Here is a 26,797-nt window from a genome sequence, read left to right on the forward strand (position 1 = left end):
AACAAATGATCATAAATGCCCGGAATTATTTGAAAAAAAATATATATATGAACGAGATGAAGTATGTCCAAAGGGCACGCCGTTATAGACACGTCACAATCACCGGAGGGAGTGTCGACATTATTTTCTCTAAAGGAGAGCAGTTTGTGAAAAAGACTAGAGGACAACGGGTATGTAACGATGAGATTATTATATAAAATAAAAGTATTTAAAACTCTGCCCTAAAATGATTTGCTTTGATGAAATATATGATTGTGCCATGGACTGTTTTCGTTTTTCTGGTGTAGAATTTTCACACAGTCTCTTGAAGGGGAGTGTCAGGACTTTTGCGCACGCTACACAAAATAGTAGATCTACACATATATTGATACGAATATTCTTGTTAAAAATAAGTTTGACATCTGTTATAGCCGAAAGTACTGTCTCTTCAAAGTTAGCTTAACCCTGGTCAGCTGTTGAACTTCCTCTATCAGGGAGGGTGAGGCAGAGGCCTGCCGTGAACGACGACATGCCGAAGCTCATAGAGTCACTGCAATCTGGTCTGCTATTCATTGAATTTCTGGGAAACCGATTATCCGGTAAAAGGAAAGATGAGCTTCGAAACATCTATAATGAGGACTTTAGGCTCAGGTAAGCTTCAAACTATCTGTGTTTGTTACATATTGTTACACAGGCGTGGGTGTTTGGTTATTTCATGCTGCACCCACTATTCACAGAAATGGAGTAAAACATCCAAACTTTTCCACTGTTCTCTATGCTCTACGGACGTTCAACCAAGTCGACATAGTAAAGGGAAAAATCTACAGAAATGGCCATTTTGAGGTAAGTTTTGATCAAAAGACACTTCATTTTCTTTAGAGACAAGTCTGGACATGTTTTTGTATTTGTTTCCAAAACAAAACAAACAAAAACATTCCAACAAAAGGAGGATGCATGATGCTATTGTTGCAGGTTAGGGTGTCCTCTGACCAGGCGAAGATAATAGGACCTCAACAAACACACCGACATGCAGCTCAGAAAAGTACAACAAAAGAATCACCTGGTCGCTTTACAACAAAATCAGATCCTGGGGTGACCCCAAAGAAGAAGCAAGCCTCTGACCAGCAGAAAATAATCGGGCCTCACCCAACAAACGTACAAGGAACTCAGAAAAGTACAGCTAAAGAGTCACCTGGTTGTTCTACGACAAAAACTGAGCCTGGAATGTCCCCAAAGAAGAAGCAGGCTTCAGATATCCTTCAAAAGATGAAGACAAACAGGTATGTTGAAGTTTGCAGGCAGACTTGTGTTCAACCAGCCTATGAAAACAACTTGAATTGTTTTTTTTTTTAAATTAGTTTATACCTAAAACTGTGGATGAATAACTTGGCTAGATAAACCAAAGAACAGCTATGTAGATTTCCCAAATTTTGTAAATCACAAATTAAATTTAATGAATGAATTCACACTATTTAAGATGTAAAGAACAGTCTTGTTGTTTTAAATGAACTTAAAAAAAAAATTAATTTAAAAAGAAACTCAAATGCTGTCCTATCAAACAGTAAAGCAACAACTGTCCCAACCGCTGCCAGTGTCTTTATGTTTATTCATTTTTACAGATGGTATGAAATAAAAATGTAAAATCAGCATTCGTTGAGGTTAGTTTACAAGTACATATTCTTTCCTTGCAGAATATCCTGTTCTGATTTTTAAGCTGGCACTATTGTTAACTGGTTAACCAATAGTTTGCTTTTTGCAGGACTACAGCTAAGTTCATTATTCTGATAGAAAAGTGTTATAGCTTTTTTTATAGCCAGCGAATCATTAATGTGCAGCAACACTTGGGGGAGGGGCAGTACTGCATTATTCTCCTTTCAACAGCAGATGAAAATTCACTTGGCACATGCTCTTTAATAATTACCCTATCAGGAACCAGAAACTTGTGTTCATAAATATCTCGTTTGCATGTTGTTGTTTTTGAAGGGCACTTGCAAGAAAAAACTCCCAAATGCAAGGGCTTGTGGTTACACAAAGAACCATAAAGGAAGATTTGTAAAAGGTCTTCCATTACCTCCATAAATAATTGTATTTATTTATTTTTTTTCGCATTAGTGGCCTTTAGTGAACAGTGAATTGGATGGATGAAGAAGAATAAGATGTTTGCGTAAATATGGTTAACATATAAGAGGGGACTTACAGAAAAATATAAGAGGAGGACAGAGAGCAGTTGATGCCCAATCCTCTCATGCCTTATCTGGAGTTACTTTATACTTCTCTCCTGGCTTTATCTTGCTTCCTCCCAACTCCTCAGATACTTCTTGTGGGAAGTTTCTCTGTTCACGACTCCCCCTCTTGCTTGACCTCGACCTGTGCCAGGCGAGTCCCTCTTAGAGGCCTCTGTTTGCTGTGAACTAGCCAGCTGTATCTGTTTCTGAAGGACACCTCCAGTCTCCAGAAAGGCGATAAGCCCTAATCAAAGCAATTTTGTCTCTAGAAATGTATCCTTCCCTTCCAGCCAATGTCAGAATTCTGCTCCTGAAACGTCCTTGTTGTGATGACAGACACTTAAAATTCAAACACTCTTATTTGATCATCCACTACAAGCTCCAACAAGACTTGGCTTGAAAATAGGGCATTCAATAGTTGGCCAACGCCCGTTATCTTCATGATAACTTTTATAATGCTTCCTACACACTGTGTTAAGTTGGTAGCCTAAGTCTAAAAAAAGTTGTGCAATTTCTTGATCATTCAAGTTAAATATCACTGATAATTACACACAAAGTATGTTTTAAAAGTAATTCATAATTGGTCCAGAAAAGTTTAAGCCATCATATCTTCAGCTGCAGTAGACATAAACATATTATAAAATTGTTATGCAAGTACTTGTTTGTATGTTCTTTTTAAAACTTCCTGTTTAAATTATACCCTTTTTAATGTAAATTTATTCAATATGGCTATTGCAGTATCAAGTCAGAAACTAGTTGGAGCAATGAGGAGTTACAGTAGAAAGTGGTTCCATTTCATACTTTGTCCACCAGAGGGCGCTAGCATATTACAGTAAAAGCGACTGATTTGTGAGTGTATTGGTAACCTTGCTAAATAAGTAACGTTGCAAACAGCAGAAAGTTGAGTAAGAAAATCCAACATGTGTGTTCAGTTTTTTTAAAAATATGAAGTTCAACTTTATGAAGTCAAACTTGCTCTCTCCTAGACTTTGGGTTAAAAAATGGAAGAATAGACTGAAATATTTTGACAAAAATGAGTCACAATATTTAGCTGTCCAATAATGAGAAGAAAGAGAGCATCAACGTCATCATGAGGAAATTATAACGTATTATTAAATCTTACCAGCCACGTTTGTATTCTCAGTATGTTTCAGTGCAACCAGCTTCTTGCTAGTTTGAATTAAGTGCAAGGAAGATTTAATCACAAACTATAAAATGTTATTTGATGATGGTGTTTTCCAGAGTAAAATATTTAAAATGAGACAAAAAAAAATAAAAAATCAAAACAGTAATGGTAAAGAGAACTGAAATAAAAATACAAGAAAGCTTATAATATAGATGGTGGCTAGTATGAAGGCTACTTTATGTTGAAATAAACACTCCTGGAAGCACCAACCAGCAAAATGTCAAACTTCATCTTGGGGGGAGTCTTAAAAACATGGTTGTAAGGTCATTACATGGCGGTTAAAAAACAAAACATGAGAGATACTAAAATTAGATTTCATCTTTGCACCTTCTGAAGATACACTTCTATTATCTACAGAGCTCATTTATGTTTTTTTTTTTTTTTTTTTGCCTCAAGATGAGATTCATCCTTAACATTTTCACATCTGATTTATCTGCATTCCTGTTCACTTCTTGTAACCAGCTTTCAGTTAAATGTATGGAGGTAAAAAATAAAAATGACACCTTTGGAAAAAGTATCCAGAGTTGTAAAAGCTGATTTTGACCAGTGCAATCTTTATTCTCTGAGCACATACCAAGCACTTTGCAGACATGCATGCTATTCATCAATTAAATGACAGATAATAGTATGCTATATCAAAAAACTATTTTTAAATGTCGGTAGATATTATGCGTTTGTCAGCCTCTGTAGGTATTTTTGACATCCTTACAATTGCACGTTTAACAGAATTGTATGTATTAAGGTGTACATTTTCCCAGTAGCACATGGTAAATTGTTGTTGCGATCATGTTTTAGTTTTGGACAGTAAAGGTGGATGCTGCCTGGATTGTTTGTCCCTTATTAGAATTATAACTGGTTCTTCCTGTGTTGCCACCATTCTCTACAGTTTTCGTCATTTATGTTGTTGAATTTATATTCAGTCTGGTAAAGCTGAAAGTCCTTTAAGTAGGTGTAGCTTGAATATAAAATCTCAATAAGTCATATAGAGAATTATAAATAAAATGCATTAGCATTGTTTCTGATGCAGCACACTACAGGAGAAGGCCTAAGAACAGAACATGTTCCTTCAAAGGATTTTATTATATTAGCATATCTAATGACCCTCTTTCAGCATGGACCATGGGATGACCTCTCACCTTCCAAGAGGCAGTGAATTGTAAAACTCCCAAACAGGCTCTCTTGTCACAAAGCCACACAACTGGAATGGTCTCGCTTCTAAGGAAGCTGAAGACTGAAACCTCTTTATATCTCTGATTTGAAACTATGCAGATCTAGAATACCATCTAAGGGCTACTCTCTTGCGGTCATAATTCATGATAAAGTCCAGAAGAAACAAAGATAAAATCCCCAGATGCACGAACTGTTGATGAACTCTAGTTGAGCCTCGGTGTAATGGAATCATAGCGCCATCTGAAGGATGGCAGACAGTATTGTAATGGACTCAATAACTTCTTTCAGTAATCAGTAAGTTTTAATGCTGAACTGTTGTGCACCATTATATTCTACATGTAGTTTGGTAAACAAAAAAAGTGTCCTAAACTTCCTTCATGTCAGCTAATTTAATCATTTGAATATAGAATGTGGTTGATGTTAAGAGTCTCTTTGCCTTTCAGAAATGCAGGAGGCAAAATCTTTCTCAGTAACCTCTAAAATAAATGATGGTTTGTTTCCTTGTTGCTTGACAAAACTAACAAGCTGTCCTGAGGAAAAGAAAAATCACTGTGAAGATTGTTACATTTTTTTAATTAAGAAAAGTACAAAAGTTACTTTTAATGTGAAGGAGGGACTGTAAAGACAGATTGTAAATATGCATCACAAGGCTCACTTCATTGGCTCAAAGTGGAGGTTCGCTCTGCACTGATTGGATAGGAAATTAGAGCTACTTACAAAGACGAGCATTTATCCAGTTTAAAACTAAAGGTGTCCATAGTTGTTTTCTGGCCCTGGAAGATCTTTACTGGATAATTCCTCTGGAATATTTGCACCGAGGCCATTACGTCTGCGGCGGGGTGGGGCGAATGCTTCTTTACAGCAAGTCCAGTTGAACATCAAAATGTAAGGTTGATCTATCTTGGCTAGGTTGTGTTGGATGACTGTTGTGTGTTTAATGTCAGCAGGGTCTGAAAAAAGTCTGCCTCCATATTTGAATAGCATAGCCTTTAGTGTAAAACTTGTTAAAGGGAATCCCACTCTTATTTCCTCCTACTCATTAAGGACATTACTTTGAACATATTTCTAAACTTTACAGTTATTTTCAGGGTAGTTATTTTGCAAACATGAACGTCAGCCTTCCTTTTTGTAATCACATGTTGTTACTTCTGTTATAACTCGAGATGTAATTCACTCCCTGAGATGTAAATGCAGAGATCACCATTGAGCCTAAAGAGTTTAACTTTGAATAAAATTAAACCAAGTTAAATTAAAGTGATTAAAGGATTCTCATAAAGTCCTCCGCTGCATGAATGTGTACACGTATATCCATGAAAAACGTCTTGTATATCTAAGCTTGTTGCAGTAAATCAATTAATCCCATAATAACTTAAAATGAGCTTGATAATTTTGTTTAGAGACTTCAAAACTAATTTCATAACTAATTTCATTTATCGTTTTGACTTTTATTTCCATTTTGGACATTTAAAGTATTTTCAGGTCCAGTATTAACTGTTCTTTACAAAATTAAAGTTTGATTTTGAGAGGTTAAATTTGCATTATTGCACCATTATTATTGATATGTTTGGAAAGGGTCTAAAAACATTATGTATTGCAATAACTTCAGGGGCAATTTATGATCCAGCAAAACTGATCATGACAGATCTATGCATATGTATGAGCTCACACTTATTCTTGATGGAGAGGAAACGGCATTCTTTACAAGAAGTGGGTTTGTTGGAAAAAAAAATTGTTGGGAATCTCTGTCATTTACAGTCCAAAAATGTGGAGTAGTATTGTAATTACTATTTTTATTGCAACTTCTTTATTTTCATGCTTGTCTTATTTCTTAAAGTGATTTTAGTGGGAAAAAAAATATACATGAACTTCTTGTGTGGCTCATAACAGGAAGGAGATGATGGCTGACAGAGAAGGAATACAAATCACATCAGTCCCAAAAGGAAGTGACGGAGTTGTTCATCATACCGTGGCTTTCGAAATGCAACCATTCGTTATAAAGTTCAGCATTTTAAACAATGGTTCAGGCATGGTTTACTTCACCAAGTACACGGTTCTAGACAGAGTTCGCTGTTATAACTTGAAGGATGTAAGGAAAGTGACCAAAGCCAACCCACTGCCCCTCTGCCCAGGTAGGAAAACTAACACTTATCTGTCCCATTAAAGCATAAAAACACATGCAAACCAGAAATGATCAAACATCCCTGGTTTGTTTTTCCTCTCCACAGGTGAAAGTTATGATGTCGTCCTGTCCTACTTCCTTAACGAGTGCGGATATTTCCCTGCCACCGTCTACTTTGAGTTCCAGTTGGATCTGCCAAAGCCAGTGACCTTCTGCATCGTCAGGGAGATAAAAGCAGTGGTCCAAACCTCTTTGGGTGCCGAGCTGGGACCTGTGGCTCCGTATAAACCGTACCCGAAGGTCAAACCAAAACGACCGATTAAAGAGGTGGTTGAGGGAATTCCACCTGCAGGGTAAGTTATCCTGCATAATGTGCTCTTTAATTTAACTGATAAACTCAACAGTCTTTTTTATGTCTTCAAATATTCGTTCTTATCTTATTTGGAAGAATAGTTTTTAGAACTGCTTTGTCTACATAAAAACAGAACCACAACTCTCTTTCTCATCTGTCATTGTTGTGAATTATCTTGGTGATTTTCTGTTTCAGTTCTTTCCAATCAGTGACGACCACAGTGAAGTTAGGAGACTATAAGTGCCCTGGCTACCTGAGGGTCCTGGCCTATCGAAACATGGATGACTCCGAGGACCTTCTTCCACCTGCCAGGCAGCAGCTTTCACAAGTGAAGTGAGAGTTTAGCCTAATTCATCACAATGTTTTTTCTTGTTTTTGTCAGAAGTATTTTTTTTGTTTTTATAAAATTATGCATCTCTTTCCAGGAAGCTCCTTGAGTCTGCTTTAGACATGAAGAACTACTCCCTTCGGTTTCACCTGCTGCTTCACTTGGAAGAGATTCAGATGGAAGAAGACATCAAGAACTACAATCTCTACAATCAGACCATGACCAAAGATCAAGGCAACAGAAAACTCCTCGTACTGAAAGTAAAAACATTTGAATTGAGAACTAGTTTCCATTCTTCTTTGATTTTAGAGTAAACACAGCGATTTCCGTTATTCCCTAATGATGACCCAAGACAGATTTTTGATCACATAAACTGTTTGTGATTAACTTTTTTAAATCACAGAAAAAGAATAGAGCAGAATTTTAGCAATGACATGATTTTCAGAATATACATGATTTCACCATCTAAACGGGGACTTGAAGTCTTGAAAATTTAGAAAATTATGGAATTTGATTAAATAGTTTTTTAGTTCTAGACAAGAAAGGAAAAATAGAAAAATAAGCATACAAAATGTTAAAAATGTAGGACTTTTATACTTTGATTTATGTTTTACATATTTTATTTTTCACATCTCAAATTTTTGACCCAGGTGCTTTGGGCCTACACCAGGGATTTAAGCTGTGGGTGACTTTAAACTTTATGACAAATGGTTTTGTTTCAAAAGCCAAGGTACGATGAAGATTTTCATAATTTCTAACTGTTCTGAATTGTGAAATTTGTCCAAATTGCCCAAAAAGCCGTGAAATGGTCCTTTACTGTTCTGGCAAATCAGAAAGTAACGTCAACATCTTGTGATTTGTGCACCATACAGACAAAAACAATTAAGTACTGAAAATGTTCAATGCTAAATTTTAGTCTTGAAAAATTTTGTTTTTGCTAAATGGAAATTGTGTCTAATGCAAAACTTTATCAAATAGGTTCCTGGCGTTGCTGAAAACCGTCCTTCCGTTCTCCGAGGAGATTGTCTATGGGTGAGAAAATCAGGGAATACAACGTCATCGATGACGGTTTACAAAGGATATGTTCACAGAGTAGAGCTGGACAGAGTGAAACTGGGCTTTGCTAATAGGTGAGAACTGCAGGGAAGACGGTTCACCACTTTGAAAAACTTTCTAATGTCCTCCGTTCTCTTTTCTTATTTCAGATTGTTGGACATTTTTATCACCAACATGACGTTTGATGTGGAGTTTACATTCAACAGATTGACCCTGAAGCTGCAGCATCGAGCTGTGGATTTGGCAGTAAAACATAAGCTTAAGGAAGTGCTGTTTCCCTCTGAAACAGCTTCGAAAAAAGTTTCTGTCGCTGAGCTAAGGTCTGTATTTGGTAAAACCATAAAGTAGAAATTTGTAGAAAAAAGCTTTGTGGCCATTATTGTTGCTGGGTGGGATGTATGACCTTTATTACAAAATAAACCGTTATTATCCACATATTCAAAATCAAAAGGCTTCGCACACAGGATGCATTTGAGTTCAGGAAGGTTGAAATGGAATCTCATAGCTTCTGATTAAGTGGGCTAATATTTATTTCATCACTGGATATTAATGAAGAAATTAAATGTAATTCCCATCTGGTCAATTGAGACTTTATTTTGGAAGAGGAAACAACAACAAAGGCAAAAAAAAATCAAAATGGTAGCATTGTTGAAAAGTAACATACCCGTCCATGATTGGGTATTGGTTCCCATTACTCAGTTTTAAGCTCTGTCCAGAACTGGGTATTGGGAACCAGTACTCTAAAGTGAACATTATGCAGATGTTTCTAAATCTTAGTGTACAAAAGTTTTATTTTTTTATTTTTTATTTTTGGCTTTACTCAACCCTTTTCATGCCTTCACTCTGCAGCATGTTAAACCATCGCATAGAAAACAACCCAGAGCAACGGAAGGCGGTCCAACATATCATCGCTGCCTCTTCAAAACCAGCTCCCTATATCGTCTTTGGGCCACCAGGAACCGGAAAGACAATCACCATGGTTGAAGCAATAAATCAGGTATAATGTCACCAAGGTGCGCTTTGTGGTTTTGTCTGAAGATGGACTCTTTGCAGGGTTCCTACACTGTCTACAAATGTCTTTTTACTTTTACGTATTCTACTTTTACGTAGACTTATAAGTCCAAAGCCAGCGGAGGATTGACTTTATTAATTGGATTTTTCGAGATGTATGGTTAAGCACTTTCTAAATTTATTTTTATGCTTCTTTTTAATAATTGGGGGCCCTATGGGGTTACTTTATTTCATTTTTCTGACATGTTTCTGACATGTTTCTGACATGTTTCCAGACTGTTATCTTTGTTAAGTCCACGAGTTTAGGAAAATAATGAATGGTATTTTAGGATCTGGTAAAGTGTTTTGTTTTGCAGGTCATCAAGGCAGACCCATCAGCACACATCCTTGCTTGTGCACCTTCAAACAGCGCATGTGACCTGCTTTGTGAGAGACTGAAACCACACATGTCCACCTTTGAGCTGTACCGCATGTACGCCAGTAGCCGAGACCCAAACAGCGTCCCCAAAGACCTGCGGGTGAGCATCAGGTGCTAACCTCCCATGTTAGTTTGAGCCAGCTGAATAAAAGTGTGACCTTACAGGAATGGTCAGATGTTTGCTATGTTTTTTTTTTTTTTTGTTTTGTTTTGTTTTTTCTAATGAAAATGTCTGGTCTGGTCTTCCAATTTTAAATAAAAAATCTCCCCCTTCACTTTCATTTTTTTCTTTTAGAAATACTGCAACTGGGATGAGAAACAAGATTGCTTTGTGTTTCCAGAGAAGGAAATCCTGATGAAATACAAAGTTATGGTGACAACTCTGTTCACCGCAGGCAGGTAGGTGTTATTTTAACACTGCCACACCTGGCGATGTCTGATCCAGCCCTGAGTGATCCAGTAATGTCTGTACATCTGTAAATACTTGCATAATCAAATTTCCTGTCAGTCGCAACAATATCAGTTGTAAAGCAGTACGTCCAATATTTACTTAGCTTAATTATGCAGCACTTTGTGTGCAACAAAGAGGAGTGCTGCTGCCAGCGTCACATTGAGAGATTGCACTGGACCTTTATCTCTATAGCACCTTTGTGACTGTGTGCTGACTTTGTGAAGTCAAACAAACAATTTTTATTTTCTTTGCATCTCTCATATCAAATTTGCAAATTTGTCACAAAAATATGTTTTTGTGGTTTTTGCTGCTGTGTGTTGCATACTAACTAACATCTGATTTCCCAGGATTGATTTTAATACCGGATGTGAATATTTGGGCTTTACTTTTTCTATTTTAAGCTAAGCAAGGCTGGCTGCATTAATGCCCGGTCTGAACTGTTTATATTAAGTTTACATGTGAAACATTGATCGTATCAAAGAATGCTTTGATCATTTTTAGGTTTGTGACTGGAGGAGTTCCTGTTGGCCATTTTTCTTATGTGTTTGTGGATGAAGCTGGTCAAGCAGAAGAGCCACAGTGCATTATTGCAGTTGCAGGTAATTACTGTATAATAATTAAATTAAGCCTTATTGGCCTTATTGCCACTGTTTAAATGCTTCTGCCAAAAGTTAAAAGAAAAGAGTTTGCATATTTTTCAGAAATCTAACAAAATGCCTTTTTCTCTTTTTTCTCTTTTTTTTTTTCTTTTTCCTATTATGGCATATGCAGAACATTTCTAAATGGCATGTAATTGTGTAACAGCAATACAATGCTACAGCTGTGTTGAAATAAATGCATCTTGTTCCTGATTGGCTGGTTTGTTTTGTAGGTTTGCTCTGTCCCGAGAAGGGCCAGCTGGTGCTTGCAGGAGATCCCAAACAGCTGGGACCAATCATTCGATCCCCATATGCAATACAGCATGGGCTTGGTAAGTTCAATGTAAACCCTTCCTCTCCTCTTTGCACACTAGTCTTTTGTTTGAAGGCTGTTTGAAGACTTATTGTCACATAAATTACTCCAGATCATTTTTCTACACATTTAACTGTGTAACATGCACAATTTGGTCAACATATAAGCCAGACTGTCATGGATTTCCTTTAGCATGTAAAATAGAAAGTCCTTCAAATGAATATCACTTCTTTAATTTAATTCAGTTTATTTTTATTAAGCAATTCAAAATGAATATCGTCTCAAACTGCATTACAGAAAGAAAAAAAATTATATGCAAAATTAGTCCATTCATGTCCAATTCAATCCTATATATGTCAATGTTGTGATGTTTTAATGGTCTTATTAGTTTCATAGTATGAAGAGGATGCTGCTGCCATAAGTGAACCAGATATTGTGTTTTTAAAAATGTGTGACTTCTCTCCAGGACTGTCTCTGTTGGAGAGGCTGATGAATCGTAAACCTTACCAAGATCTTGACTCTCGTTTTGTCACAAAACTGCTGCAGAACTACAGGTACATGACTCAGTGCAAACTTGGATAACTGTATAATCCCATTTGCCGCTTTCCAATTCATACAATCACCTCATATACAATTTCTCTTTTTCTTTTTGTACTACCAAAAAGAATAAAAAAGGAAAACATGTCATGTTTTTGTATCTACTATTCTGTAATTTATATTTCATACTGGCTTGTATTTTTTCTACTTTCAGTAACTGAGTAATGTAAAATTATGTGTGCCCAAAAAGCAACAAGAAACAATGTAAATAGAAAAAATGCATGTTTGGGATTTGGAGTTGCCTTTCTTCCTGTTTTGTTCACTTCAAGCTTTTTGCTCCTCCCTTAGATCTCACGCTGCCATCCTGAAGATCCCCAATGAGGAATTCTACAACAATGAACTGCAGGTTTCTGCATCACAAGAGGAGCGTGAAATCTACTGCAACTGGGAAGCCCTTCCCCAAAAGGTGTTGTGATTTCTGGTGCTTGTGATTCTCTACAGAAATAGAGATGGTTGAATGAAAACTGTTAATATGACAATATAATTAAATAAAAAATATGCATTAACAGTCTGTGTGTAGATCTTTGGGATGTTTAATTTTGCTGAACTAAACTAGATGGTTTTTAACATTTCTTTAGTAGTATTCTTTTATAACAGCTTTTAAAGTATTTCCCTTGTAGGTGTGATATTTAAGAATTTTTGTAGTAAACATAAAAATGCTTAAATCTCATAGATAATTTAACTTAGTACTATAAGATTTACTAAAACAAAAAGATGCTCCTAGCCACCAGCAGAGCAAGTTTTTATCGTCAGTAATTTATGTAAATGACTGACAATGTCTGCCATGTACTGTAAAAGAATTAAATTAAGCCTGGCCTGTTGGCCTTATTCCCACTGTTTAAATACTTCTTCCAAAAGTAAAAAAAGAAAAAAAAAGTTAGCATATTTTCCAGAAGTCCATCAGAATTCTTCTTTTTTCTTTTTGCCCATTATGGCCGTACAGTGGATGAATTGTTTTTGGTTGCATTTTTATAAACTTTGAATTGGCGCTGTTTTTATTCCGAACAAAGCTTGTTTATATTTTAAAGTTCCCCAACCACTTGTTGCTCATAGTTCATATTGAAACTATTGAAACACAAAGATCAAGTATATGGAAGAGTTTCAGATACATTTGGTTTTGTTCATTTTTCTTTTGCCATTACTCTTCATAACAGGGTTTCCCGGTGATCTTCCACGGAGTGCTGGGGAAAGACGAGCGAGAGGGAAACAGTCCATCTTTCTTCAATGTGTCCGAGATTGAGACGCTGGTCGCGTATCTCAACAGGCTGGAACAAACACAAGGAAAGAAGGGTCTTCCCAAGCTGTCGGCCAAAGACATCGGGATCATCACCCCCTACAGGAAACAAGTGATGCTGCGCAGTGGTAACTTTAACTGTGAGATGAGAGAACGTTTGAGCTAACATCAGTAACATCCTCCACTAACAGGTTGAGAAAATCCAAAAGGCGCTGAAGTCCCTCAAAACACTCAGTCACTGGAATGATCCCAAAGAACTGAAGGTTAGGAATTCATTGCTCTGACTTCTTCTGACAAAAAAACATTGAGGGCAAGTTTTGAGTTTGTTTTCCGAAGATGATTTGGTAACCGCCAAAACATTCAGTCATATTGCTTTCTATTGTCTAGCACTTATAATGAGATGCCAAATAAACTGTAGGAGTGATTGGCGTTTCTTTCAGCTCTATAGAGAATCATATTGTTGCCCCTCCCTCACCTTTTGCTACACACTGCTGGTCAGATGACTGAAACGATGAAAAAAATCAAGCTACTGTTGGCAAAAAAAAAAAAAAACGAGCAGAAGGCCTGACTTGGCTCATTTTATTAAATACTAAATCTGACAGTTATCTCTGTTCTATTTGGGTTCAGGTGGGATCTGTGGAGGAGTTTCAGGGACAAGAGAGGAACATCATCATCATCTCCACGGTGCGAAGCAGCCTGAGCTACGTTAAAATGGACACAGACTTCAACATTGGATTCCTTTCAAATGAGAAGGTTTGTCTCATTCTTTCTTTATTATATCATTTAAAATACAACCATGTGCATCTTTTTACACAAAACAATCAAAATCACAACTCTGTATTGTATTTATTTATTTTTTTAGAGGTTTAACGTGGCGTTGACGAGAGCCAAGTCTCTACTCATAGTCATAGGGAATCCAGTGATCCTCAGGAAGGATCCTCTATGGAAGAAGTAAGTCACAGAGAGGTTTTCAGCTACAAAAACCTTTAGGGTTCAGTGTTGGTGTCAGTATAGTGAGACTGGTCCTCCTTTATTCTCCCTCACAAAGAGAGAGAATGAGTGGGGAATGAAGTGTGTATTTAACATTTTCTATAAACCCTGTGACTTAAATATGGACCTAGCTAATCACAGGTCAGGCTTCTGATGAGATTATGGCTTTACTTTTTTTCTCATAGGTTCATAAATTACTGTGTGGAGATGAATGGCTACGTAGGGATTGACTTCAAGAACGTTGAAGAGGAAGATCTCTTTGAGGCAAAAATGAAAGCCCTGAAAATCACTGACTCTGAAGGTTTGTACAGTTTTTTTTCTTTTACTTCTTGATTAGTCTTTAAGTATTTCATCCTGAATCTAGTCTAGAAATTATTTTTTGTGTATTTTTCTTATTTTGTTCTTTAGTATTTTGCATCTTGCCAGAGCCATTGTTGCTGATGACACAAGTTTAAACCACTAATACAATTTTTAGTTCAAATTAAATGTAGAAAATGTAAAATTTTTGTGGATATATTTTCAGATGTTGTGATTGATGTATAATTAACTGTTCGTTCCACATGTTGATCAATTAAATCAGTTAATGTAAATAATCTATTTCCTGTTAGTAGAAAGCTAAATTAGTGCTGTTGCGTTTGTAGAGCCCGTTGGAGAGATGAGTGCCCTCCAGCTGCATGTGGATCCTGGATGGAAGAGTGAAATTTAGAGTTTTGATTATGCACAAACATCTTAAAAGATGTTGCACATAGAAGCACAAGCAATCTTTTCTCTTTCCTCCTCTCTTTCTACATCTACTGCATAAATGTTTTTAAGTGTATATCTTAAGAAATCGTTATGAAAATTAGCAAAAAAGTTTTCACACCTCTGACTTCATTTTTTTTAAAAGTGCTCCTTGAAAAAAATAAATAAAATACGGCTACACTGAAGATGGAAATATTGATTCACTGGAATGTATTCACTTTTTCTTACTAATGCTCAATTGCTAAGCATTACTCTTATACTTTGTATTTTCTGATAGAAGGGCTAACCTAATAAAGTTTACATTTTACAAATGCTGTGACTTGTCTATTTTTTTACCCTCATAGTTTCACACTGCTGAAGAAAAGATTACCTCAGTTATCCATTTAATAGAAACAAAGTAGCTCATCTTGTTTCAAAAATAGTTTAATGATTTGAGTTTGATATTCACAACAGAACTTTGTTTTGACTGTGTATATATTACACCATATGTAATAGATCATCCTTTATTATAAAGTCTTGCACTGAAAATAGATAAGACACTCAGCAGAAGCTGCATTCATGGACTTTATGTCTGTGTGGCCAAGGGTTTTCTCCGGTGTGTGTATTTCTCTCTACAATTAGGATTTTCCTGGAGGTTTACTGCACACATCAGCAGCATGCCATTGGAGATTTACCAGTACACCCACTGCTGGCTTGAAGGAATCATTTTATTATTCTGATTTCTTGAACTTCTTAATTCCTCAGCATAAAGATTTAAAGACCCTTCCAAAGTAAGCCAAAACATATGAAATGCCACTAAACCTGTGCACATATTTTCAGTGGGTTCCAATCCATATTGTTTGGCAGGCATGCAGCACTGTCAGAAAGTTGGTGTACATTTTAGCAGCTGAGAGTCTTGCAAGAAGGTAGCATGAGATATCCTTTTGGGAGAGATGTACAAATGATTAATGATTCGTTCAAACAAGACAAGACTGCTTTGAAATTAAATAATAAATGTGTTGTTATAGATACAGCAACAAAGCAATTTTTCCAACAATGTTTTGTCAGTTTTTGTGAGCCCAATCTGCACAGCATTCTTAACAGAATAGATGCGGCACTGTCAGTAAATCAAAGAAAGAGGCCTTTGTCAAACATGTCGAGTAATTTACTCTTCAGACGGTATCAGGTCACTGTCAAGCAGCCACTCTGTCTGTTCTGGGGAAGAACTGTGAATGCACTGGAATAAAACAAACGATTCAATCGCATCTCTGCTCTTCTCGGACCTGTAAGGAATGTTGCCCTACTGGGAACATAAGATGTGCAAATGGATCATGGTTTTCTCGACTGGGTCAACTGGTTTATTGATGACATTCCAGCAGTAGGTGTAACTGGCTATGCTGAGAAGAAGCAGAAAGCAAATACAATAACCAAACAGGCCATTGCCTCAATGCAATCACTTTAAACTAAGTCATCTTCCTGTCACTCCTGACAGCTATTGTGCATGAATGAGTCACAATGGCCTGCGTCTCAGCTGGTCACGTCTCCCTCTTATCATCTTAATCCACAGTGCAGACTGTCTGTGTGAATAAACAAAATAGAAAGCTGACTTCGTCACAGATTATTTCTTTCATATTAGAAGCCACTTGTTTTTGTTTACTGTGCATTGACTAAAAACTGAGAATGCAAAGGAGCACAGGCAGCCATTTTTCTTTGATGATTGGCCAGCAGAGCTCAAACTTTAAAGTTGTGGTATTGTAACAGAACAGTGAAGAGGTCCTCTATTCACTAAAAGCCCAACGCACATAGATGGCAACGCACAAACTTAAAATGGTCACCAGCTTTACCAGTCGAATGGTATTTCCAATGTAAACAGAGCTGGACTGGTGACACGAGACTTTATGAAGATAAAGGATGCCCACAATTGTAAAGAACAACCCCGTAGAAAAGAAAACAGTCAAAAGTGTAGTGTACATCCTCATAGCAGTAGCATACAGTAATGTCCATTCCCTGTATTTTCAGGTTTGTTTTAATTTATTTACCTGCCTGTTTTTTTTGTTTGTTTGTTTGTTTGTTTTTTAAATGTGAGATACAGTACAAAGATCAATTTCATAAAAGGTCAGTCCTTTTCATGTGTCCTGCTTTACTTTGACCGGTCAGCTAATTTCCTGGTTTCCTGGGCCTGGATGTTGCTCACAGCAGCATGCAGCCTTTCATTGACTTGTTCCTTTTGACCTGCAACGCTGCTGCCGTGGCGATGTTAAACACTTCCCGCACGCCATCCTTTGTTTTAGCAGAGCACTCCAAGAAGTAGAAAGCATTAATCCTGGTGGCCATGCTCTTTCCATCTTCTGTCTTTACCGGCTCCTGCAGGACAAGATCAGAGCTGTTTAGAAACTATAGATGCCATTAAAAAACATTGGAATCCAGCTTTTACATTACATTTTTAAAAGTCATTTTAACTTTAATAATTTGTTATTAAAGTTAAGCTAATTTTAACTATAATAAAATTTGTTTTATTAAACAAAAGCAAGTTATTGCTTTTGGAAATGTTGTTTTATTCTTTTTCCTTCCCCAAACAAAATCAGGAAATAATTTATGTTTCAACTTCTGATTGTAAACCTATTTTTTCAGCCCAATATTAAAAATTTTGAGACAATAAAAAAAAATTAAATTAATTACTTTTACAACATTTACAGTTTTGAACTTTTGAGCCAATCGTCAAATGTTCCAATTTTGCGAGAGAAAAAATAGCTGAAAGGAAAATCTGGGGCAGTTGCCTCTGAAAGAGCAGGTGGACTTCATCAACAATTTGTATTACCTCCTGACCTCTTAGGTTTTCTCTATATTGAATAATAACCTGTTTTTAGTTGTAATCCATTAATTTCTCATTGAAACACATTCTAAAACTAAAGAATTATTTCAATACTCCTGGAAAACTTGACAGAAATATCAATTTTTAATTAATAGAAATGAGATGAAAGGACCTTGTGATTACAAGGGATTCTAAACTAACAGATGAAAATGCAGGAAATCTAATTGTGTACGGCAATCGATTTTATTATCAGACCCAGAACAGGAATATGTTCACTACTATCTGATGGTTTAAAAGCTGTTTTAGGAAATCACACAAAGTCTTTTGTGATTTTAGGAAATCACAAAAGTATTTCAACTTTAAGGTCATGGAGAGTTTTAGTCCTTCAGTTCCACAGCTTTTTATTCAGTAGATGTTAACAATTAAATACCTGAATCTAACTGACAGGGCACCTCATACCTGCTTCATCTTGGTCAGGTCTGTGAGTGCTTTCTCATCGCTCCGCAGATCTTTCTTATTCCCTACAAGGATGATTGGAACGTTGGGACAGAAGTGTTTCACCTCAGGGGTCCACTTTTCAGAAATATTTTCTGTTCCAAGGCAAAGAAAAAAAAAGGCTGAAGTACTTGAGAAAGCAAATGGAAAGCTATTAAGACAGCAAGCAGATTGGAGTCTGGACTTCAGGTTTGACTTCTCTGCAGGCTGCTGGGGCAGAAATGTTTTTAGCTACAGCAGTTCTGTGTCCTCTAAGGTGTCCAATAAGCAATTATTAAATGGGTATGAATGAGATGAAGCTTGTAAGATAGTTCAGTATGTTTATAGGAAAATGTCTGTCACTTGCAGTGCAAATCAACTTGAAAAAACAACTAGTTTTTACAACATGCAAAAAGTTTTTTTTGAATGTTAAAATATACAGTTGGTTAAACTGTTTATATATTAACCTAACAGAAAAGACAGAAAATAAAAAGTTACATTAATCTCTGAATTTTTTTTAGAACATCTAATAAACAAAATGCTTAAAAAAAAAAAAAATATATACTAAGATCACAGATCTTCACTTTTTGTGTAAAATCCCTTACAAGATGGAATTATCTATTTTGATGAAAATAAAATATTTGCAGCTCAAAACACCTTGTTTGCCCTTGTTGGATTCTCCAGCAGGAGAATCCGACATTCACAGACACAAGATATAGCTTGCAAAACCCTGGGTAGTTTTTTATGAACATGAAACTAATGTCTTTCTTTTGGAACCTGAAATGTTGACAATGAAATCACTGGAGTTTGTCTCTCTGTCAATCTGGGATACACCTTTTTCCGTCAAAGTCTGCACAGAGATTTTTGTCTTTTGGAATCTAGAAAGGTTTTTGGATGCAGCAGAAAACTGCTGAGTGACAGCAAGTCTGCAAAGAGGCAATGACTCAATGAAGATGTATGTCCAGAAACATGGATGCCCAAAAGAGGTTTATTGGATGCAGCCTTATGCTTTTCAAATAGTCTACAGGAATAACACAGCGATAGCTTAAAGGTTAAACATAACCCTGTTAGGGTTTAGCTCCACAAGGGAGAGCTAAACCCCTGTTAGGAAAAGTGTTTAAATGTGGATGGAATACATTGTATGTAGGTGAAAAGCTTTAAGATTTCCTCACCTAAACTATCTGGGCTGTCAATGGAATAGCACATAAGGATGACATCTGTGTCGGGGTAAGACAGAGGCCTCAACCTGTCGTAGTCCTCTTGACCTGCAGTGTCCCACAACGCCAGCTCCACCTGGAGAACAAAGGCAAACAGTTAAGCCATTTTTTTTAATCCTTATGATTAATATTATTATGCTTTGTTCCACTATTGTTGTCTTCGTTGAGAGTCGCTGTAATTTTTGACCTGGGACTTCCCCATAATACATCCTGTCGAATTTTTATATAATTACAAAAAAGAAAAGATGGAAGAAAATAAAGAATCAATGACAGTGCTTTCATTTATCATTTATAGGAAGCAATTTGAAAAAAAAAAAACAGCTTTATCATTTTGTTCTCCAGAGAAAGTGTTGAAAAATTTATTAATATGTTAACATTTTATGACGTTAACATTAATACTGCACAGGCAAACTTGTTGCAATATCGGCCACAGTTTGATTATTGTGCAACAGCAGCTAAAAGCAGCTTATTAGATAAACAATTAAAAGTCTGCATAAATACGAAAAATTGCATATGCTATTATGACGGCAATATGAAAACATTTGTGTTGTATGTTGAGACGTATGTAATGTCTAAAGGCAACATTCACTGCACTAGTAAATTATGACTCACGGACCAACAGCCTCCTGCAACCAGCAGTCACCTCAGAGGGGCGTTCCACATGGTGTGTGCAGCTTTCAGACTAGAAACCCTTTAAGTTTCTCTTATAATGCTTTTTCAATTATTCACAAGATGTACTGCAATCTGCTGAAGGTTGTGTAAATTTTATACATGTAAAATAAAAATAAATAAATAAAGTGAAACACCATTTCTGTTAGGACTGGGTGGTATGGCTATTAACAAACCGCTGTCAACAATGATGGGGAAACTCATATAGATTGTGGAAAATGCCTAAAAGCTTTGTAGCATTGTGAAGGAAGAGCCAAATACTGTCAGCACTACTCCACAGGGAACATTTTTCTCCACTGCTCATGTTTACATTGTAACTTGTGTCTGGTTTCTTAATCTAATACAGATCACTTGTTTTGGTAAAATCGGTGTACAGCCATTCTTTCTATACCATCGCAGCAGTCCTGACATGACCGTAGTTTTGTTTTTAGTGTCCTGAAAATGCCTTTGGAGAGGAGACTGTCTTCATCCTTTTAAATTGCTGATTAGCTACATTAGACAGATTGGGGGATATTTAGGCATCTAATCAGTTACATTATGTCTCTGAATGGGCACAAACGGCTGCAATTTAGTCTGGGAAAGCTAACACTGTAAGTTTTAATGATCCAATTTTTGGGTAACTTCTGTTGTTCCCACAGAGAGCATAAGAATCAGTCATAAGTCCTAAAATAGAGGTTTGCAGAGGCACGGGGGAGGTGGGCCAACACTGCTGAAACGGCATGAGCAAACAGATCATTATGTTCCCACTGGACAAGGTGTGAGCTGTAGACGGAGTAAAAGAAAAAAGGGCAAAACAACTACTTATAGGATCAGCCTGGTACTGAATGTGTGAGAGTGAGAATGTTTTTCACCTCAGGGGTAAAACATTCCAATTTAGAGGCTGAACAAAAATGTAATCCAACTGGATTTTTAAGAGATTAACAGCTATGTGAGAAGCACAAGTTCTTAGCATCTGTGTTACTGAATTATCTCCCACTAAAAAGACGCCCATTACATATTAATTTGCTCCCAGAATACAACTTCTAGCCCCTCCCTCCACCCATAAGCAACCAGGACGAGGACAGGAAATAAAGGACTTATCGGACAAGAGCAGCAGAAGGGTCTAGAGGGAGGTAGGGGGATTGCCAGGAGACATCCTTGTTCCCTGTCTGAACAGGAAGTCAGGAAGTATAGTCATTTCCTGTTTTGCCAAGCGGTGATTCTGCTCTAGTGGTCGGATTAAGAGAACAAAACCCCTCGACGTTAACAGGTCATCTTTTCCTCAAGCAAGACAAAATATAAGGTTTCACAACTCTCCACCTGAAAAGGCACCGAAGCTGGAAAAACAAGCAAATTATGAAACACATATTGATTTGTACAGGTGCAAATATTAGCACATCCAGGTAATTAGCTGACCTCCCATGTAAACAAACAATGAAGGCATAGAGCAAAATAGAGTACAGTTTGTGAAGATCTCCAAGACCACAAGTAATTAAAAGTAATTACTAATGGAAAACATGGTGAATGCTACACTTAACAACAGAAATAAGCAGGTCAGCTGCCAGAAACACCCAAAAGTCACTTGGCTCTCTATAGTAGATTTTTCCATGTCTGTAGGTTGTGGTGGATTATTTTTATCAACAGCTCATTAGTTGGGGGCAGAGCTGCTTTGAGAACAAAATAAGCTCAGAAGATATTTATTTTCATGCTTTGGTACACAGTTAGATTTGCGCCTTAAAATAGTAACACAAACCAACAGGTAACAGTCCAGGTGCAGCATAAAGACTCATCACTGTGAGTGGACAATACTTATTGGGAATAGTTTTGTTCCCACAATCCCACATTTCTGTGAAAAGTGACATTAAAAAAACTGTAGTCAAAGGAAAAGTATATCAGTTGATATGATGTCTCCAATGCTAAAATAAACATAGAACTATTTTGTTTTCCCGTAATGGAAAGGTACTGGGTCTACTCTTGTGAAATTAAGATTAACATTAATTGTCCTTTGTGGTAATAAAATGTAGAACTGGAGAAGCTGTATATATGACAGTTATATCCAAAATGTCAGTCATACCAACCTGTTTTCCATCAATTTCGATGTCTGCTATGTAGTTCTCAAACACTGTTGGAACATAGACCTCAGGAAACTGGTCCTTACAGAAAACTATAAGAAGACATGTTTTCCCACAAGCTCCGTCTCCCACAATCACCAGCTTCTTCCGAACGGTTGCCATTTCTGTTGGAAAGAAGAGAAACGAGTGCTTAGAAAAACCTCACAGTTTTGTTATTTTTTTATTTTCTGAACCACAGGACCACATTGTCATCCATTTGTGGCTTCTGTAGAGACTGTGTCTCTGTAAAGATGTATGCTGTACAAGCAAAGAAGAAAAAAGCCCATGCTTTGTATGCACAATTGGATTGACTGAATTGCTTTATGTTATTACACAAAGGGCCGGGCTATTTGTTGTGTATGTGGTCACAGGCAATTTTTATCTTCAAAAGAAAAATACCACATACATAAACAATGAAGGAGACAAAAGATGGGACATTAAAATGTCATCGCTCAGTTTTTTTTAATCTTGTTTGTTCACCTCTTAAACACTGAAGACTGAGACACGAGTAAAGGAAATGAATGCAAATGCTGGTATCTATAAAGCTGACTAAACACAACTTTACATTTGGTTAGTCCAGAAACATTTTCTATTAAAAAGAAATAGTAATTCTTTTTATAGTGAGTTGCTATAAAAAGAACTGAGAATAAACCTGCAAAGACCTCATAGTGTTGTGAAAATCATAAGACAACTATATAGGATAATAAAATTACTGCCATGTGTGTCAGTAATTTTATTGCAGGTTAAAATTACACACGGGTTAAAATGAATGTACCTTTGTCAAAATTAAAATGTTACATCTTTTATTATAGTGAGTAAATATAATCAAAACGAACTAATAAACGTTCTACAGTTTCACCAGAAAACAGATGTGGTTTTGTAATGAGCCGAGTCCTGCTGCCAGTTCATATATTCAGATACTAATGAATATGGCTCTCTATAGTAGATACCACCACTAAACAATGGTGGTATTTCCTTGCATGTTAGGGCATAACTTAGGCTCAATTAAAAGAAACCTGTATGACTAAATAAATGCATCCTGGCCCCATTTCCATATTCAGCTTTGCCTTAGCTGGCAGTGTTAAAGTGAATGGCCATTCATTAAAGTGAATGGGTGTTTCCCTTTGTTATCAAGCCTTTACCCTAAAGGTCTAATCCTTCATTTTCTAAATCCTGTGGTTCCGCTGCAGAGACTTTTACTAACATTTTCTAAATGTTGTTTTGCTCAGCTCTAACAGTTTTTCCTCCTGTTGCTTGTGCTACAAAATAAGAGTCCCAGATTTAGAAAACTTTTATAACAGTTGTGATGCCCACACACCATCTTAAACTAAACTAAGAAAACGCCATGCCTTTAAAGAGCATCATTGTTGGTATGTACATGAAAAGAAAAAAATGATTTATGAAAAATGTTCCATAAATAGCCTTAGTCTGTGTCACATATGCTGCCTGTGAGTAATGCAGGAACTAATGGACACAAATCACAGTAAGACCTTAAGAGGAAGTTTAAGTAGCTACCAGTTCCAGCACATGATGTGTCATCAAGATCAAACATTTTCATCTTGACTGAACCCGTAAGTTAACTGGGTTTTCATCCCTCCCATGTTTATTTCAAAGCGTGATTCTCTTTTACACCATGACAGTGTGTAAAGGAGGAAATTCATCTGAGTGGTTTATTTCTGCAGTTAGTCCTGGGAGCACTGGGAAAAGGCAAAGGCGCTTGATTTTTTCACAGATTATCTGTCTTATGTTATACTGTAACGACATAGTGATAATTCTAAACAAGATGTAAAAACCACTTTTTTTTATAAACGTTACATACTACACCTTTAAGTTTTCATTTCTCAGGGTGAGATGTTTGTTGGGGGAGAGGCTTATCACTTCAGACAACAAAAGATGCATTGATTTATAAACACACAAAGAAACAGGAAGCCCAGCATTAAAATATAGAAGCCCCTAGACAATCAATAGAATTAAAAAGTAAAATGTAAAATTTATAGCTTTATTCGGTGAAGGAGAATCAACATGGCAACATGTAGGTTTTTTTTGCCAACTGAGGAATCACAAAATATCTACTGTTAAGAAAAACATGCACAGATGAGTAGAGGGTTCATTTCATATTTGTGATACCATCTATTTCCAAAGTTGATGCTGGTAACTTCTACTCAACGTAACCCCACACTAAAGATCAGAGACTGGCTTTATGTTGCAATAATATGCTTTAGAATATTCAGGAAGCTATCATAAAGAAAAAGATAAGTACAAGAAAAAATATATATTATGCTAAAATTCTGCAATAAATACAAGAAACTAACATTGGAACATGAAAATAAAATATGTATTCATTCAACAGCAAATTTAATTAATCATATTTACCAAACAATGTGTGTACTTATCATGAAAGCACTTTTTTTTATTTTTCAACTCTGGAACCTCCATGATATGACTTTTTTTCATCTGACCACATTAAAGGAAATTATATCACCAAGATTTTCTTCCTCATACTTGCTTTTCAAGATCATACCTCTTCATTCCTCATACCTCTCTGATACACCGCAGTTACAGCTGATGGCAGCACTCAAAACCTATTTCCCAGGTCCATTTTTTTCATTGCAATATTGAGGGTGGTTCAGATGTTCTGCAGAAATGTGGTTAAACTCTTTGGAGCTAAAGGACAAAGTGGTTAAAAACTCAAGTATAGACTTTGACTTGAAACCCTGAAATTCCAGAAATTAAGGAACAAGCAAAATGTCGATTGCTGCATTTTGCAACGAGACAAACAATATGATTCCAAAGCAGTAAAAGAAAAAAAAAATAATTATAATGCAGCCACATTGTCTGATAAATAGACAAAAGTTCACAAACTAAGACAACTCAAAAGCTGCAAATGTCTTATCTGGCTAAATCTGATGGCCAGAAATCTACACTGTTGACTTTTGTATCAAACTGGATGCAGAGGCATCTTAATCAACGGAAGGAAAACGCATGACTGATCCTATCTGCCTCATTCCATTTATAGATGTCACAAACAAACCAGCTCTGCAGTTTTTACTGAGTGATACATTTTAAAGTACACAACTAGAAGTAGCAACAGAGTAAAAACAAACAAAACAATTAAAAGAAGTTTTAATTGTTCAAATTGAGGGGGCATAATGGGTTGTTCTACTGGTGGTACCTGGAGCTGGAGCACCAGGCAAAACAGAAAAAACACACAGCATGGCTCCCAGAGAATAGAGCCAATAAAGAGTGCAGCTCCAGAGCAAACAAATGGGAATGACTGGCTGATCATGTGGAGTCTGTAAACAGTTTCTGGTCTACGTAACTGCAAAATCTGACAAAATACAGCTTCCTGGATCAGACTTTCATTAATTAAAAGTACTAAATAAATAAATAAAAAATAAAAAATGACTAGAAACATTTGTTTGAAAGAAAATATCCACCAACTTTGCCCCAAGGCTAAAACTGATGTGTCCCTGCCTCTTGTTTAGTGTGACGGGCAGACAATAAATAGTACAGGAATAGTAAATCCATTATTACTACAGTTTAGGTTTTAAACTTCTAAAACTACTACAGAATACCTTTTTGGTCGGTAGACAAATATTCAAAACTAAGTTTTTGTCATCAAAATCTCCTGAAAATGACTGAAAAAAAAAAAGTTCGTTGTTTCATCAATCAGCAATCTAACAAAATAAACCAGAAGTCGACTATAGCTTTTATATTATTCTATCACCAGATCATTCAGTCAACATGCACATGGATCCTGAAGATGGTTGGTTTCACCAACCAATAACAAACATTAGTATTTATCGCCCCAAAACGCTGAAAATGAAAGTGGTATGGGTGAAAACGTGTTCCCAGGGAAACAAACGGCTAAAAGTCTTACACTGGTTGACTCACTGACAGAATCACCTGCCGGATTCACTTTTAAACTCTTACACGCTCTAAAAAGTTGTGCTTAAACGGATCAGCACATTGTTGACAAATCTGACCACCACCAAACAATAAATTATTACAAAGGGACAGGCCGCCAGCTTGTTCTGTCAGTAAAACCTATAATTTTACTATCTCAAATAAAAATAGAACAAAAAAACATGCAGATGAATTAAGCAACACCTATTCTCTAATAGTTACCTGTAAACAGCAAGACGACACGTCTTAAAAAAAGATTAGTCCACTTTCCCTCTGTTTTTGGATCGCGATGCACAAAAAGGCAGTCAAAGTTTTCTTACTGTTGCACTCCTGACTAACTTTGCAAGCGGACTGCTGAGAACCGGAGGAAAAAAAGATCCACCCAAGAACCCAGCGAAACGTAAAGTTAAACGGACAGACGGAAACATGGTGTTAGAAATTTCAAAATAAAAGCGCTAGTCTCTGCTGTCTGTTCGAATTCAATCTCATACCAAAATAATGAGTCTTTTATGTTACTTCCTTAAAGGCTTCAGCCAATTATTACCTTTCTGACAAATGTCAGAGCGATTCTACAAAATGAATGAATAAAATAAGAATGAACTGATTCTGAACTTGTTTCAATCTAAATCGTCTGTAGGTAATTTATGGGAAACAACAAAATACCTCCAGTTTCTCTAATTTAACATGTGTATGTTATGCTACATATTTTGAATGTTACTTCTATAAAATTATCGCATCATTTTGGCCACTAAATTATTATTATTTTTTTAAATAATTAAATTTGAGCAACTTGAACATTTGAAACTTCACTCTAAAAATCTCCTTAGATACTAAATTAGTTA

General features: G+C 36.4%; 2 protein-coding genes across 5 annotated transcripts; one reads left to right on the top strand and one right to left on the bottom strand.

Moving 5' to 3' along the window:
• The first annotated feature begins 98 nt into the window (after nucleotides 1–98).
• On the top strand, nucleotides 99–15,120 carry mov10a (Mov10 RNA helicase a). Of its 4 annotated transcripts, XM_007546875.2 has the most exons (23): nucleotides 99–170; nucleotides 474–630; nucleotides 717–822; nucleotides 952–1,259; nucleotides 6,448–6,689; nucleotides 6,786–7,032; nucleotides 7,227–7,364; nucleotides 7,457–7,619; nucleotides 8,338–8,489; nucleotides 8,565–8,735; nucleotides 9,265–9,412; nucleotides 9,783–9,944; nucleotides 10,140–10,243; nucleotides 10,797–10,894; nucleotides 11,167–11,265; nucleotides 11,713–11,800; nucleotides 12,132–12,249; nucleotides 12,998–13,189; nucleotides 13,269–13,340; nucleotides 13,705–13,830; nucleotides 13,940–14,028; nucleotides 14,253–14,368; nucleotides 14,709–15,120. In XM_007546875.2, exons 2-23 carry the CDS (start codon nucleotides 509–511, stop codon nucleotides 14,771–14,773), a joined length of 3,126 nt encoding a protein of 1,041 aa, XP_007546937.1. In that variant the 5' UTR covers nucleotides 99–170; nucleotides 474–508; the 3' UTR covers nucleotides 14,774–15,120. The 4 variants fall into 4 exon arrangements, with proteins under 4 accessions (XP_007546937.1, XP_016524346.1, XP_016524345.1 ...); XM_016668859.1 differs by lacking the exon at nucleotides 99–170 and having other exon boundaries at nucleotides 347–630; nucleotides 973–1,259; XM_007546874.2 differs by lacking the exon at nucleotides 99–170 and having other exon boundaries at nucleotides 348–630.
• Nucleotides 15,121–15,213: 93 nt separating this feature from the next.
• Nucleotides 15,214–26,361, bottom strand: LOC103134577 (rho-related GTP-binding protein RhoC-like). Its single transcript, XM_007546876.2, has 5 exons — nucleotides 26,178–26,361; nucleotides 22,017–22,174; nucleotides 19,246–19,366; nucleotides 18,059–18,189; nucleotides 15,214–17,151 (listed from the first exon to the last, which is right to left on the bottom strand). The coding sequence occupies exons 2-5, from the start codon at nucleotides 22,170–22,172 to the stop codon at nucleotides 16,978–16,980; spliced, it is 582 nt and encodes a 193-aa protein (XP_007546938.1). The 5' UTR covers nucleotides 22,173–22,174; nucleotides 26,178–26,361; the 3' UTR covers nucleotides 15,214–16,977.
• Nucleotides 26,362–26,797: the final 436 nt, after the last annotated feature.

Source organism: Poecilia formosa, unplaced genomic scaffold (genome assembly GCF_000485575.1).
Source record: "Poecilia formosa unplaced genomic scaffold, Poecilia_formosa-5.1.2 Scaffold18, whole genome shotgun sequence".
NCBI lineage: Eukaryota > Metazoa > Chordata > Actinopteri > Cyprinodontiformes > Poeciliidae > Poecilia > Poecilia formosa.

Coding starts and splice junctions, on each gene's coding strand:
- mov10a (XM_007546875.2), top strand. CDS start 509: ATGCCGAAGCTCATAGAGTCACTGCAATCTGGTCTGCTATTCATTGAA. Junction 8,490..8,564: donor AAACTGGGCTTTGCTAATAG/GTGAGAACTGCA, acceptor TTCTTATTTCAG/ATTGTTGGACATTTTTATCA. Junction 13,190..13,268: donor TCACCCCCTACAGGAAACAA/GTGATGCTGCGC, acceptor CTCCACTAACAG/GTTGAGAAAATCCAAAAGGC.
- LOC103134577 (XM_007546876.2), bottom strand. CDS start 22,172: ATGGCAACCGTTCGGAAGAAGCTGGTGATTGTGGGAGACGGAGCTTGT. Junction 19,367..22,016: donor TCGAAATTGATGGAAAACAG/GTTGGTATGACT, acceptor TTTGTTCTCCAG/GTGGAGCTGGCGTTGTGGGA. Junction 17,152..18,058: donor ACCTGACCAAGATGAAGCAG/GTATGAGGTGCC, acceptor CTTGTCCTGCAG/GAGCCGGTAAAGACAGAAGA.